Source organism: Apaloderma vittatum, unplaced genomic scaffold, assembly GCF_000703405.1.
Source record: "Apaloderma vittatum isolate BGI_N311 unplaced genomic scaffold, ASM70340v1 scaffold1154, whole genome shotgun sequence".
Taxonomy (NCBI): Eukaryota; Metazoa; Chordata; class Aves; order Trogoniformes; family Trogonidae; genus Apaloderma; species Apaloderma vittatum.
In genome coordinates, this window is record NW_009711888.1 from 1498 (window position 1) to 14946 (window position 13449).

A 13449-nucleotide genomic window follows, 5' to 3' on the forward strand; every position below is an offset into this window, starting at 1 on the left:
TTTGACTCTCCTTAGTGACACTGGATGACCACAGAGCTCCCTGCCTCACAACGCGTGAACATTTCAAAAAGGAAGTTACAACTCTGCAGAATACTTTTACCAGAATGACTGTCTCTTCATTAGAAGTCTCCATTTTAATCTCTGAATGGAAGAACCTGCAAAGATAAAGATACAAATCCCAAGGAGACTTACATGCATAAGCCTAATCATAAGCACTGCAAACAACATTTTCAACACTTCCAAATTCCCTGTAATATTAAATTGGGCATAGATCTAATACTATGAGTAGGTGACACATCACATTAAAAAAATACAGATTGTAGAAAGACCTACAAACTATATGCTTTGATTTTCAAGTATATCTTTCTTATGATGGCGGCAAATCTTAAGATAATCTTATATTATCTTTATATGTATTATATAGCATTATACAGTTTTTAGTTCTAAACATATTACTAGTCCCTCTAGTTTAAATGTGGTCAAAAAAAAAAAAATCCTTGAATGGATATTTGCATCACAAAGTAATTTACCATCTAATTTATTACAAATTTTGTCTGCATTACCCATATGATTTTTTTAAGTATTTGGACAGCAAGGCAAACAATAAAACTTTATTATTAATAATTCTGGTGAATTAGATAAAGTCTAACAGGTCATGTCTGATGGGTTTAGGTGTAAATATAGTTAATTTGAGGAGCAGAATGAGATGCACATTATTTTTTTACTCCCTCTGAAGTTTGTAAAGCCTACCAAAAGACACATTTGGCTAAAATACTCCAAATGCAACTGTTAGGTGTCTCAAGCTAGAGCCTGAACATGCATATAAATAATAGGAAAATCTGTAAAACCTCCACATACATTTCAGTGGATCAGCACCGTTAAGACAGACACTGCAATAGTGGTTTCTAGCTGTACCTGATGGGTAATATTTTCTTTTCTGCTTCATTCCAGAGAGGAATTCCTTTGTAAGCAGTGGTTTACCAGAACTAGCTTTATCATTTGTAGGACAAGTGCTGATACTGAATATCAGAATGACCAAACAGTAAAGAACCTCATAACTTCTGAAAACTCATATTGAAGAAAGAAATTAAATGGTGACCAAGAACAAAAATTAAGAGAACAGAAAGCTACCAGACAAGAAATCCCAGTGGGATGGCATGCTGCACAGCTGCAAGACCATGGGAGCAAGCCAATAATAAAAGGAAAGGATAAGAAAGGTCAACAAATAAACAGTCTCATAGTACAATGCCAAGACTTCAAAAGAAACAGGGCACAAAAGTGACACAAAATAAACCAACACTTCAGCAAAGTTTCTTTTCACTAAAACAATGGTAACAGGTTAGGTAATAGGCAGGAGCAGATGGAATGACCTTCTTAGCATAAATCTGAAACAGTGAAGTGAGAAAGAGCAAAAAAAATAAATTGTTGTTTTCAATAGACTATTATCTCACATCAAACATCAAGATGACGAGGATCTAGACCAAATAGACACAAGACAACAATATGCTCTTTATTACAGATATTCATTAAAACTAGACAATTAAAAAGAACTGAATCGTGCTTATCACAGAATCACAGAATGTTAGGGACTGGAAGGGACCTCGAAAGATCATCTAGTCCAATCCTCCCGCCGGAGCAGGAACACCTAGACGATGTTACACAGGAAGGCATCCAGGCGGGTTTTGAATGTCTCCAGAGAAGGAGACTCCACCACCTCCCTGGGCAGCCTGTTCCAGTGTTCTGTTACCCTTACCGAGAAGAAGTTTCTTCTCAAATTTAGGTGGAACCTCTTGTGTTCCAGTTTAAACCCACTACCTCTCGTCCTACCATCGGTTGTCACCAAGAAGAGCCTTGCTCCGTCCTCGTGACACTCACCCCTTACATATTTATAAACATTAATTAGGTCACCCCTTAGTCTCCTCTTCTCCAGACTGAAGAGGACCAGCTCCCTCAGCCTTTCCTTATAAGGGAGATGCTCCACTCTCTTCAGCATCTTGGTTGCTCTACGCTGGACTCTCTCCAGCAGTTCCTTATCCTTCTTAAACTGAGGGGCCCAGAACTGGACACAATATTCCAGATGTGGCCTCACCAGTGCAGAGTAGAGAGGAAGGAGAACCTCTCGTGAAATAATCATGAGGATTATCTCCTCAAACTACTGTCTCCCCAAAAGTCGTATTTCACAATCTGAGAGTTACACTGAAGACCCCTAGATACATCTAGCAGACAAACATGAAGCAAGGGTACAGAAGTCCTGTTATATTAATATTAGACACTGGAATATCCCCTAGTTAGACATGCTCATATTCTAGAGTCCAGAATTCAGTGAATATGTTGATAGGTTGGAGAATGCTCAGGGGACAGGCAGGAGAAGAGATAAAGGACTAAATGTAAATCTTATAACAAAAGCTAAAGTACTTAATATATGAAAGAGTTAAATTATATCATGATAACACACTGTGAACTTTATTTACCAGCTTCCTTAGATGGATAAGTTAGTAGAGGTTACTGTACTTTAGCAGGCAAAGGTATGAGCATGAAAAGGGGGCAACAGGATAAAAAAAGCACAGAAAGTGTAGGGGGGAACCAAAAGAAAGACATATGCAGACTAAAGAGATAAGATTATTGTGACAATGAATATAAATGATTTCTGAAACAACTTATCAAAATCAAAATAAATCACTTGAAAATTTTCCTCTACATACTGGATTTTTTTTTAAGATGATCTACATTAACACAGGTACTAGAATCTGAAATGGAAACAGATTCCAGGAAACTGTCTGTGGCAATGTCACATGAACTCATCTAGCCCCTGAAATCAATCACAATTAAAAAAAAAAGATGGTAATGATTTTCTGAAGTTGATAAAATCTTTCTTCTATTGATCTTACTATATTCCACATGAATAAAATAATAAGACTTTTATAGCAATGTCTTTGCAATACTGATAGACATTTTCTCCTGTGAATTTATTTAGTAACTTTGAAATCATATTGCAAAAGGCCAGTCTAATCATTTTAAACAAATAGAGTTTCCTGCTGGGTTCTAAATACTCCTTATCAATTACAAGGAATATGTGTATGCATTATTTTTCTGTATAGTGAAATCAGAAACAGTATGATAATATAAGGAAAAAAAGCTTTAAACGTGAAAAAGAACTCCCTAAAAAACTTCAAGTTTTATTTTATGAAATTAAAGCTTTTCAGACTTCTTCTAATGCCACATAACAAACATCTTCCTGATCTTACAGGACGTAAATATTCTTCTCCGTCATTCATTAATTCTCATCCTTTCAATACAATATAGAAACGTATGTTAGTAACTTTTCTTTTTAATGCATTCAATAACCTCAATGTTATTTTTATCAAAGGCAAATAAAAAATGACTTAGATACTTCCTTTGTTCCGTGTTTCTTAGCTTTGATCTCATTTAAATTCCTCACAAATAACATCATCTTTCTTTTCTCAGACTACAGACAGTATCGAGTCTTGCTGCAGTAGCCATTTGATTACAGGAAGAAGAGCTGCACACTTAATGAACTCCTTATTTGATCTGACAATGCAAATGCATTTTGATGTAATTTCTAGCACTGACTTTGAAATGCTTTCACCATTAGTGTAAGCAAAGATGGAAATCAGAATGGGAAAGCCACATACCCACAGCCATCATCCTACCTACCTGTAGCAGTACAAAACTTTCAAGGCAAAGGCTTCTATGCTGAATATGCTGATTAGCATAGGACACACAAATAAATACAGTATTTTCTTTGGCACAGCATTTTTAACCTAGAAAAACTAATCAGAGTTATTTCAAGTGACACGAAGTTAAATAAGTAACAACAGAGAAATAAAATAAGGTGAAAAAACAGTATTTTAATTGTTCATAAAATTTATGACCAGCTCAAGATCAGATGGGGAGAAAACTTATTTTTTACAATAGAAGGTGCATAGAAGAACAATCCAGAAACCAGTGACAGGCTGTGGATATACAAGGCCAAAACGAAACTGGACTTCAGAAGGGGGGAAGTAGCAGGAAAGATCCGACTTCCAATCTGTATTAGTATAACCTCTATCAGCCCACATAGCCTGTATGTTTGAAAAAAAGTTAAAAAGCTAGATTTTGAGAAGCTGGGATTTGAGAAAACCCATAAAGCAAACTCACAATTTTAAAAGTAATGTATACTTCAAGATTCCAACAGAAGTGGATTAGAGGTATTCAAGTGGCATATGTGGGAAGAATTCCAGAATGAGTGAATAACAGGGAATGTCAATAGAGACAAAACTATGAGGGGGTTTTCTACTGCAATTTCCCATTCAGGAGCTCATTAATGAAGATAATGAATGACCCAAGATAACAGTTTGTGTATTTATTTGCTCGTTGATTGTCTCTGCATGGGAACTTAAGAGACTGTGTATTATCTGATAGAACAATGAAAAATCTAGATAAATGCTGAAAATGTGGAAGGATACTATGTACATTAGAGCTTTGACACAGATGTTTCCAGGCTTATTCCTAAGGAGTCAATCAAAAAAAAAATCCTTAAAAATTCTCCCTTTGTCCCCAAATCTATGCATTCCCAATTTTTATATGCAGAAAAGAAAATTCTATGCAGGAAAGATTTCTTTAATAGACAAAGCTCAAATCAGCTAGAAAGACTAGGAGACATACACAAAGCTGTCTTCTGTCCACTGTCTTAGACTAATCCTACACACACTTCTTCATATGACCTGCTCTTGAAGACACTTAATTTTCCATATAAGATCCTTCCTGGATTCCCTTTGCAGCTCCTCTGAAGTAACTAGACATCTGTCACTAATCTGAAAAGAAGTTCATAGTGGCCATAAATGTGCAGAATTGCTCAGTATTTCATAATCAGGCCTTCAAAGTGAAGGCTTCTACATAGAAAGATAGCACTGGATTAAAAACAAAACAAATCAAAAAAACTCACATTCTTGACACAAGATCTTAAATCCCAAAGTATTCTGATTTCCTGGCTCATCTCTTTTTCAAAATATACACATTAAACTACTAATATTTTCAAAATAAAATATTTGATAAAGTAGACAAATCCAATCGAGTTTAATGTTTTAGAAGTTGATTAGATAAAATCACATGATCAAATGAAAATTGGATTTTCTAAATATTTTTTTTATTTACCTCTGACATAGGTAGAAAATAAAGATCTTTTGAACGGAATCTGCAACTCCATTATAAAGACCTGAAGAGCAGAGATTTAGTAGTTTATCAGAAAGGTTTCATGCAGAATACAGTGTTCATAGCTGAAATGTATTGTCTTCTAAGCTTAACTAGTCATATTTTATATTTATTAGAAATGGTGCACATATTGTGCATTACCTTGCACATAAATGAAGCATACATTTTCTTTCTGCTTGATTAGCCTAATCTAGTAAGAAAAATCAGTAAAAACGTACTTCAGAAAAAGTGTGTCAACAACTTAATTCTGTTGGGTTGTTTTATTATCATCTGATTGGAAGCCATTCACTGATGTAGTTTTTTTTCCAAATTAAGTATGGAATTATCTTTCTTAGATGCTTGTAGTTTTGCTTTGCTTCTACACCACTCTGAAAGAAACTTTAATTACTTAACTGATAGCATATCTGTCATTAATCTTGTTAGAAAAAAATAACAAAGCTCTATATGGGAGGGAAATTGTGCTCTTTATTCTGTCATTTCATGTAATCAGCTATGAATACGCCACCAAAGAATCAAAAATAACCTTTCTGATGAAGAATAGTCATTTTATTCTTACTGTGGTGAACGCATTGCTAATCAACAAAAAGGAAAATATATCAGAAGGCTTCCATGCACAACATTTACAAGTTTGGAGAATTTTCTTTCTCCAATTCATTTTTCCTTTTGTTCCCTTCATAAAGAAAAGGCTTCTTAAAAAAATGCGTTTGTAAATATAAAGTCATGCTTTTCAAGAGCTCAGAGGCTGCTCTGAGCTTCCTGATGTTAGATTAAAAGATGTTTTTCAAAGAAAAAATAGATGAGCCTTACAAAGTTACATCAGGGTGTAAAAAATGTTGGTCTAAGGAAAATAAAATAATAATCCTTCTTCCACTAGAATAAAAAATGTGTAGCACTGCTTAAAGAGAATAAACATCACATATATTTTGTTTAATTATATATTAGGAAAAATAAATAACCATGAAACTAAAACCACTCTATATTTAAAAGCTAAAACCATGTTAGAACAAAAACTAAGAAGGACTAAATGCTCCTGACTATTGTAAAGTAACATTGAATTGCTCGGTTTGAGAAGAAGAGGTTTTTAATATTGCAATTACCTGTATAATTACTTAAGAAAAATATTTATGTTTTACTGTGATGTAAAACATTTTGTGATTTCTCTAACTGCAATGGTAAGAAATTCCATGTAAAAATACAGAATCTGGGTGCATAGAGAAGGCTGATAAAACTAACCTTTGGATACATACAATGCTATTTAGGAAAAAATTCACAAGCTCCTCATACAGACTAGGAATCTCAGAAAAAGGAGTTCTAATCTCATCATGGACTTTAAGGTGTCTTTTATTTTATAGCAGCAGGTATTTAGCATATCGTGGCTATATATGTGAATTAAAACTATACCTGAAATAACTACAAAATATATTAAGTGATAGTCATTCAGTGCTTGACCATTAAGATGATAAAATGTGGCTGAGGTCTTCAGAGAAATTACAATGCGAATTATTTACAGATGTAGCTGAATGCAGAAGGAGGCCAAGAAAACATTTCATGGTGTGACAAGAAATCATTAATGCTGAGCTGCACTGGCAAGGGAATCTGAGGCAACAGTCTGATATGGAAATGAGCTCAATGACTTCTTTCCAGCCCTCCTATAGCCAAACCAGCCTGAAAGGCTTAGGCCATGGTCACACATTGTTTTCTACGTAAGGTGTTACACAGACTGCTATGTACGGTGGCTAGATTTGCCCCAAGAGAATTAACAGATCACCTGAAGAATATAATCGGTTCAGTTTGGGTGGAATTTTTAAATCCAACTTCAAAATTGTCTTATATATGAGGAAAAAGAGGCTAATCCTGAAACTAGAATTTTCCCAAGACATAGACAGGTGCAATGCCTTTTCAGAATATCTAATGTATGGTGAGGGATACATAGAAGAAAAACAGACTATGAGACCAAGACATGGCTGTGCCATATAACATATTAAGAGATTTTTAGTTCTAAGTTTCAATATATTTATAGGGAAGGAGGGAAATTAAAAGAGGAAAGGAGAAAACTGAGGAAGATTTAACTGCTACACTACCAACACAACCCTCAAACCAGGTGGCAAATGCCTTAAACAACTGACAAATGCAACCAATTTTATGCACCCAGCACATAACACAAAAATAAAGCACTGAAGAGCACAATTCAGAGGCTTTTATAACCAGTCACAGAAATATATTGATATTTGAAAGGTAAAGCAGCCAACAAAAACTATCAGGATTCAACTCAGGATTCAACAGGATTCTGTCTCTGTAGAGCAGAGCTGAGACCCCACTTTAAGAGAGTTCTAATGGAGCACAGTATTTCTAGAAACTAAGATTAAAGTGCTTTTGAGTCAACTTCAGCAACTTATCACTCTTCTGAGCACTGCTCTGTACTTCCAGATGGGAACAACTGACGATTCATTCTGTAATTTCTTGTATTCTACACAGGAGCAGACATTTTCAAAATGCTGGAAAAATTCCTCAAGGCCCGTGCCTTCAACAACCCAGCTAGTACAATATTGGCATTCTAAGCTGTTTAGAAATGTAAACTAGCTTCTGAATCCACAAACTAAACTGAAATTTAGTTTAAAAGATGGCATTGCTCTCTGAAGGAGAACCCTGCTACATAAGCATCCCTACATGGTCTACAACTATGTATTTACTTCACTCAGTGATGACACAAAGCGCTTTCATTTGGTCACCTTTAAGAATGGAGAGCTAGACATTTTCACCTTGTCAAAGCTTCCTACTTTCCTGTGAAAGGTCAGACAGACTGTCCCATTTGAGTCTGCTACTTTAGAAGCAAGTAAACCTCAGGCATTGGAAAAGATTTATGTAGAGAAAGTACATTCATAGTACTTTAAATGCAGCCTGAGTTCTAAGTAACCACAGCAGTACAACATTTACCCCCAACTTGAAAAGAGCAAAGCACAGTGCCTCTCTATGATTTTGATATTTCCACTCTGACATAGGTTCACTTCCATTTGTATTCAGCAAAATCCTGCAGTTGAAGTATGAGCACTGTTATGAAAAGAAGCAACGAGGTGGAAAACTGTCTTTTGAACTTTTTCTTTCACTGCTAAGAAAGTCATGGTATATTTCAAACAAATAGGAACTGTTACAATCTCTGAAAGCATGTACCCTGCAATGAATTTAATTTAATCCTTACAAAATAACTTGAGTGGAAAACACAGTTCAGAAAGTGATAGTGTACAGTGAATTTCATTTACAAAGAAATAAAGTGACTTACCATACAACTATAATCTCTCCTTGTACTCTACTGTGATGTTATGATTTTATATAGTGCCATTTTCTCTCCTTGTAGTGAATACAATTTTAGAATTGTCAAAAATTATTTAGATTGACTTGAATACATACAGTCCCTTGACAAATATTTCACATGCTGTGAAAGTTTTGAGTTTGCCTGGCTTCTTCACTGGGGCCAATGTTCATTTTAGAATAAGTAAACAAATAAAGATTCTAGAATAATGGACGACAGCAATTAATACAGACACGAATTAGAGATGATTACCTGCTCCCAAGAGCTTATTTTACTAGTGGTTTAATTCCCATTATAGATCATCACAAGATTTACCACTATGCTCAAAAATAATTCAAAAATTTGGACAAATCCTGGCGCATAACTAAAGGCTGCAAGGCAGAATAGCCCAATGAAACACACAGGGGCAGCTCTATGCAACAGGATGACTCATGAGGTCCAGTGAATACAGAGACAGCTTTCCAGAATCCCCACCTATTCTTAAATTATATTGTGTTGAAAATTTTGCTCCTCATTTAAGCAAATTAAAGGGGGTTTATAAAACAAGCTACAAAATCCATCTTTGTGATTTCTTCCTTAAAGACAAAACCCACAAATGCCTATCAGTTCTCACTTTTAAGCCCCAGTATCAACCCCGTGGCTGATAGTGCCCGTCTCAGAATTGAAGAATGTGAAATGGAGAACACAAAATGAAGAAATCTGTTTCTGAGAACAATAAAAACAGTCTTAGTTGTAAACTGTAGACATACTCCAAGAGCTAGATACTGTGAATGAAGTACTTCTTGACTCTCTTAATAGCCCTAACATCTATTTTTTTGTCAGCGTTAGAAGTAGTTGCAGCACTACTACATTCTAGACAGGTGCAATTCAACACACACCTGTAAACAAACTACACATTACACTGATAGCCCCTGAGCATCATGTTACAAACGGAAAACTTACTACAGCAATATATCCAGGAAAAAACCCCAAACCAAAACCACAAATAAGCACACACCAACACCAATCAAACCCCGAGCCCCGTGCTTCCTCCCCCCCGCAAAAAAGCCACACACACCATCAGATCTTGGTGGTCCACTCGAGATCTGAATCACATACACCTTCAACCAAATAAAGACAATGTGTCAAAAATGTACCATCTTATCTCTTAGAAGCATATGGAACACTGCTAAAATTGTGAAGGTTTTTTTTTATGTATACACATAAACAAGTATACTGGGGAGTTGCCATTGGTTACAAAATACTAATGTCAATATGAACAAAAGCAACGACACAGGCATGCCTCCTGAGTTTCCATTTCCTTAACACTAAAGATTCAGGCTTTTCTTCTGGTAGCTTCAGAGAACTCCTACAATGGCTTAAGAGCCCAATCAAAACAAAACAAAAAGAATCTATGATAGATGCTACAGATGGGAAGAGAAGTGGGTTTGCTCCAGGTTTTTTCCAGCTTTGTCTTCTCTTTCTCCCACCACTGGCCAATGGATTCCAGTGCCTAACAGCGCACAAATATGAGGTTAGTTCAAGTCAATCTGCAAAGACGATCCTCCATTAAGCTCACATGCAAAACTTTGTTAAAATGAGGTAAGTACATCCATACATTATCTCAGTGCTTTAAAATTTAACATGGATACGCAATTCTTCTGCACCTAAGTCAGGAAAATCATGATGTAATCACTAAAGAGTTTTAAACTACCAGTCTATCCAAGTCAGTGGAAATGGATTTCAACACAGGAGCACGTGATAATCCACCTAACAAATGTCTGGAGACCTTCAAATCCCAGAAGCCTGGAGAAAAATGAAATGTTGACGTTGAGGGCTTCTTTCAAAATGTCAAATGCACTGCAGAGATCCCCATAGACCAATCCTGTACTCACAAATAACACATGATGGAGAAATATGGGTATTTGTCTGCCACAAACACACACATATGAGAATTACTGTCTCATATAAATTCAGTAATATTTTATATATGTGCCTCCTTAAACAAATCAAAGAAGTGAAGAACTTGCTTTTGAGTAACTGAATGCAGTACAGCTTTAAATGCACATTCAGATGTTCAGTAACAGGTGATTAAAACCAAGGACTCAGAAATACAACTATAAAAACAGATCATATAGGATCAAAAGCTTCCAGTTTTAATCATAATTTGCAACAACTTTCACCATTAATAGCTCCAATTGCAGCACTTATAGGAAAGACTGCAGATGACAGTGCATCACTAGAAGTATCATGACAAAACATCTTAACATCATGACAAAAAAATCTTAAGGCTTATGATGGTCATATCACCTAAAGTTTTCATTTGAAAGGCACCTACTCATTTACTGCAGACAGTCTTTTCCTAAGTCTAAAACAAGAACAATTAAAGACCTTTCACCATTAATGCTGTGGTTTTCCCACAAACTTTGAAACATATAATTAGGACATAAGCCTGAAAGTATCCTAGAAGAAATGGAAACAAACTGCACACATTGCATCCACAGAGGTAACGAGCCCCCTGAAGATCACCATCAATGTGGCAGTAGTCCAAGGGCTAAGAAAGTAAGCAAAACAGGATTTCCCAAAAGAACACATGGAGTGGATCACATTTTCAAACTTACACAGAGAAATATTTTAACAGAGCACAGAGTTCAAACAAGTACACTGATAACTAGAAGACAGTTCAACAAAGGGCACTAACTCCTTACTTGGCAGAAGACTACTAGTTCCATAATTTATTAAAATCAAGGGAAACTGACATTTAATCCAGCAGTAACAAATAAAATCCCCTCTGTCAAAAATAATTTGTAATGATGTACTAGAATTTCTCACAAGGGTATGGAAAAATACAGCTTTATCATATATAAAGATAGGTACCCAAGAACAGGACGGTCTAACATAACTCCGAAGAAGAGACCCTCCTAATTTAGGGAAACTATAGGGTGATCTCAGAATGGAAAATTTGCAAGTGGTCCAGTATGAAGAAGCAATAGCAGAAAGAATGGGAAACAAAGTCTACGCATAAAAGGCAGGACAAGGAAGTAATTTTCAGCTTCTGTATTACCTTAGAAGTATTTTAATTCAGTCCTGGGACATGCTTTAGGATGATACACTGTTATCCACTTCACTGCTTTTCAAGGGACAGTAAGTGAACAGTGCAAAGCGGAAAGAAGTAGAAGCACTCCCCAGCCAGTTTTCTAAGCTGAACAATCAAAATGTCACAGAATTAGTGCCAGATTAGAAGTAGACTAAAACACTGGGGAAAGATTTATTTCACTGTGAAACATTCATGAGGTTTCATTACTGCTCCATCACTACATGGAACTAAGAAAATGAACAGTTATTAATGAATTAATGCATTAATGAATATTAGGATGAACTAACAAAGGTTACTTTGTGAGAGGGAGAGCATCGGCAAAAATGGAGACCCAGTTACTATAGCACACCACTTTTAACATTGCCCTAACATATGATTTCTTCTAAAATCCCTCAAAACAAAGACAACACTTTGGGAAAAGAACTCTAGAGATAATTTCAGACTGTTATTTTTCTGCCTTTAAGAACTTATCCAACCCTGACACTCAGCGGGCTGCAAATTTTCCACATGTATCTCTATCTTATATGACACCATCAGTGTACACGTTCTCCTAGAAGCTAAACTTCCGCCGAAAGAGGAACTACACAACAACTCAGAAAATAATCTCTGATTCACAAATCTGATCTGGCAGCTACATTATCAGACAGTGTTTCAAAATGACTACGCTTTTAGCATAACAGATTACAGTAAGCTGCCAAAGGATCTCCATTAAGATAATAAAGGTCTGCAAATAGAGATGCTTTTAGGTGTATTGTTAAATCTTCCTCAGTTAACAGTGCTGTATACAGGGACACCCATAAGTATACAGAGAGATTCACAGAATGTTTTGGGACGGAACGGATCAACCCTCCTGCAGTGAGTGGGGACATCTTCAACTAGACCAGATAGCTCAAAGCCCCATCCAACCTGGCCTTCAACACTTCCCAGGGTGGGGGCTTCCAGAGTTTCTCTGGGCAACCTGTTCCAGTGTCTCACCACCCTCACAGTAAAGGATTTCTTCCTCAGATCTCATCTAAATCAGCCCTCTTTCTGCTTGAAACCATTACCCCTTGTCCTGTCACTAGACTCCCTGAGTCCCAAAGGAGTTTGCTGAATTGGAAGACTTAAGTCAAGGAATTGTCTGAAGTCATGGGACTCACGGGTGTCGGGAAAGCAGAAGCAAATTCTGAGGGTTTAGAAGAGGGAGCAGCGGGGTGCAGTAAGCGCACATTCCAAAGGCAGGTGTGAGGAGCAGGTCGCACAGCCAAGATTAGGGGAGTTTGTAGAGGGAGTGCCGCAGTCCGAAAGTAGGAGTACGTGCCTGGGGCTTGGTGAGCCTGGAAAGGGAAAAAGGAGAAGAAAAAGAAGGTGACTGTGGTGCCTTGTTCTCCAGCAGACACATCCTGGGTGAAGGCCATCTGGCACATCAAGTTGCTGTGCCTGCCTTTGCCATGCGTGGCTGTGTGGCTGCCTGGGCACTTGCAGCACCTGCCCCTGCAGAGGAGGAGGGGAGGCAGGCAGACTGACTTACCTTCCCCAAGCAGTAGCCTGCCGGCCCTGGCCTGGCTGTTTTGTCACCTCCAAGGCTGCTCTTGGTTGTTATGCTGTACATGGGAGCTCGTTTTTTGTAGATGTCCTTGTCCACTTTGGGGAAGACAGCAGGATCCGGTATCTGTAAGAGAGGCAGGGAGGTTGCTGGGTATAAGAGTCAAGGGTTGATTCCTGCCAGGTGCCCAGGCGAGCTGTGCTGGTTGAGCCAGCTGGCCAGAGGAGTGGGGTGAGAGGCACAGGGTGTGGGAGCAAGGGCAGCTCCTGCTCCCTTGCAGAGGGGCAGATTTCCCAGTGGAGGATGGAGATTCCCATTAGGGGCAAGGGG

General features: G+C 37.2%; 1 protein-coding gene across 1 annotated transcript in view; it reads right to left on the bottom strand.

Moving 5' to 3' along the window:
• Window positions 1-12733: 12733 nt before the first annotated feature.
• Window positions 12734-13449, bottom strand: part of LOC104272700 — a gene marked incomplete at its 3' end in the record, with an annotated part of 4773 nt that continues 4057 nt past the window's right edge. The window contains exons 4-5 of the mRNA XM_009867768.1: window positions 13105-13245; window positions 12734-12910 (exon numbers count right to left, since the gene is read on the bottom strand). Of these exons, the coding sequence (XP_009866070.1) occupies window positions 12734-12910; window positions 13105-13245 (318 nt within the window). The remainder of the gene's footprint in view (window positions 12911-13104; window positions 13246-13449) is intronic.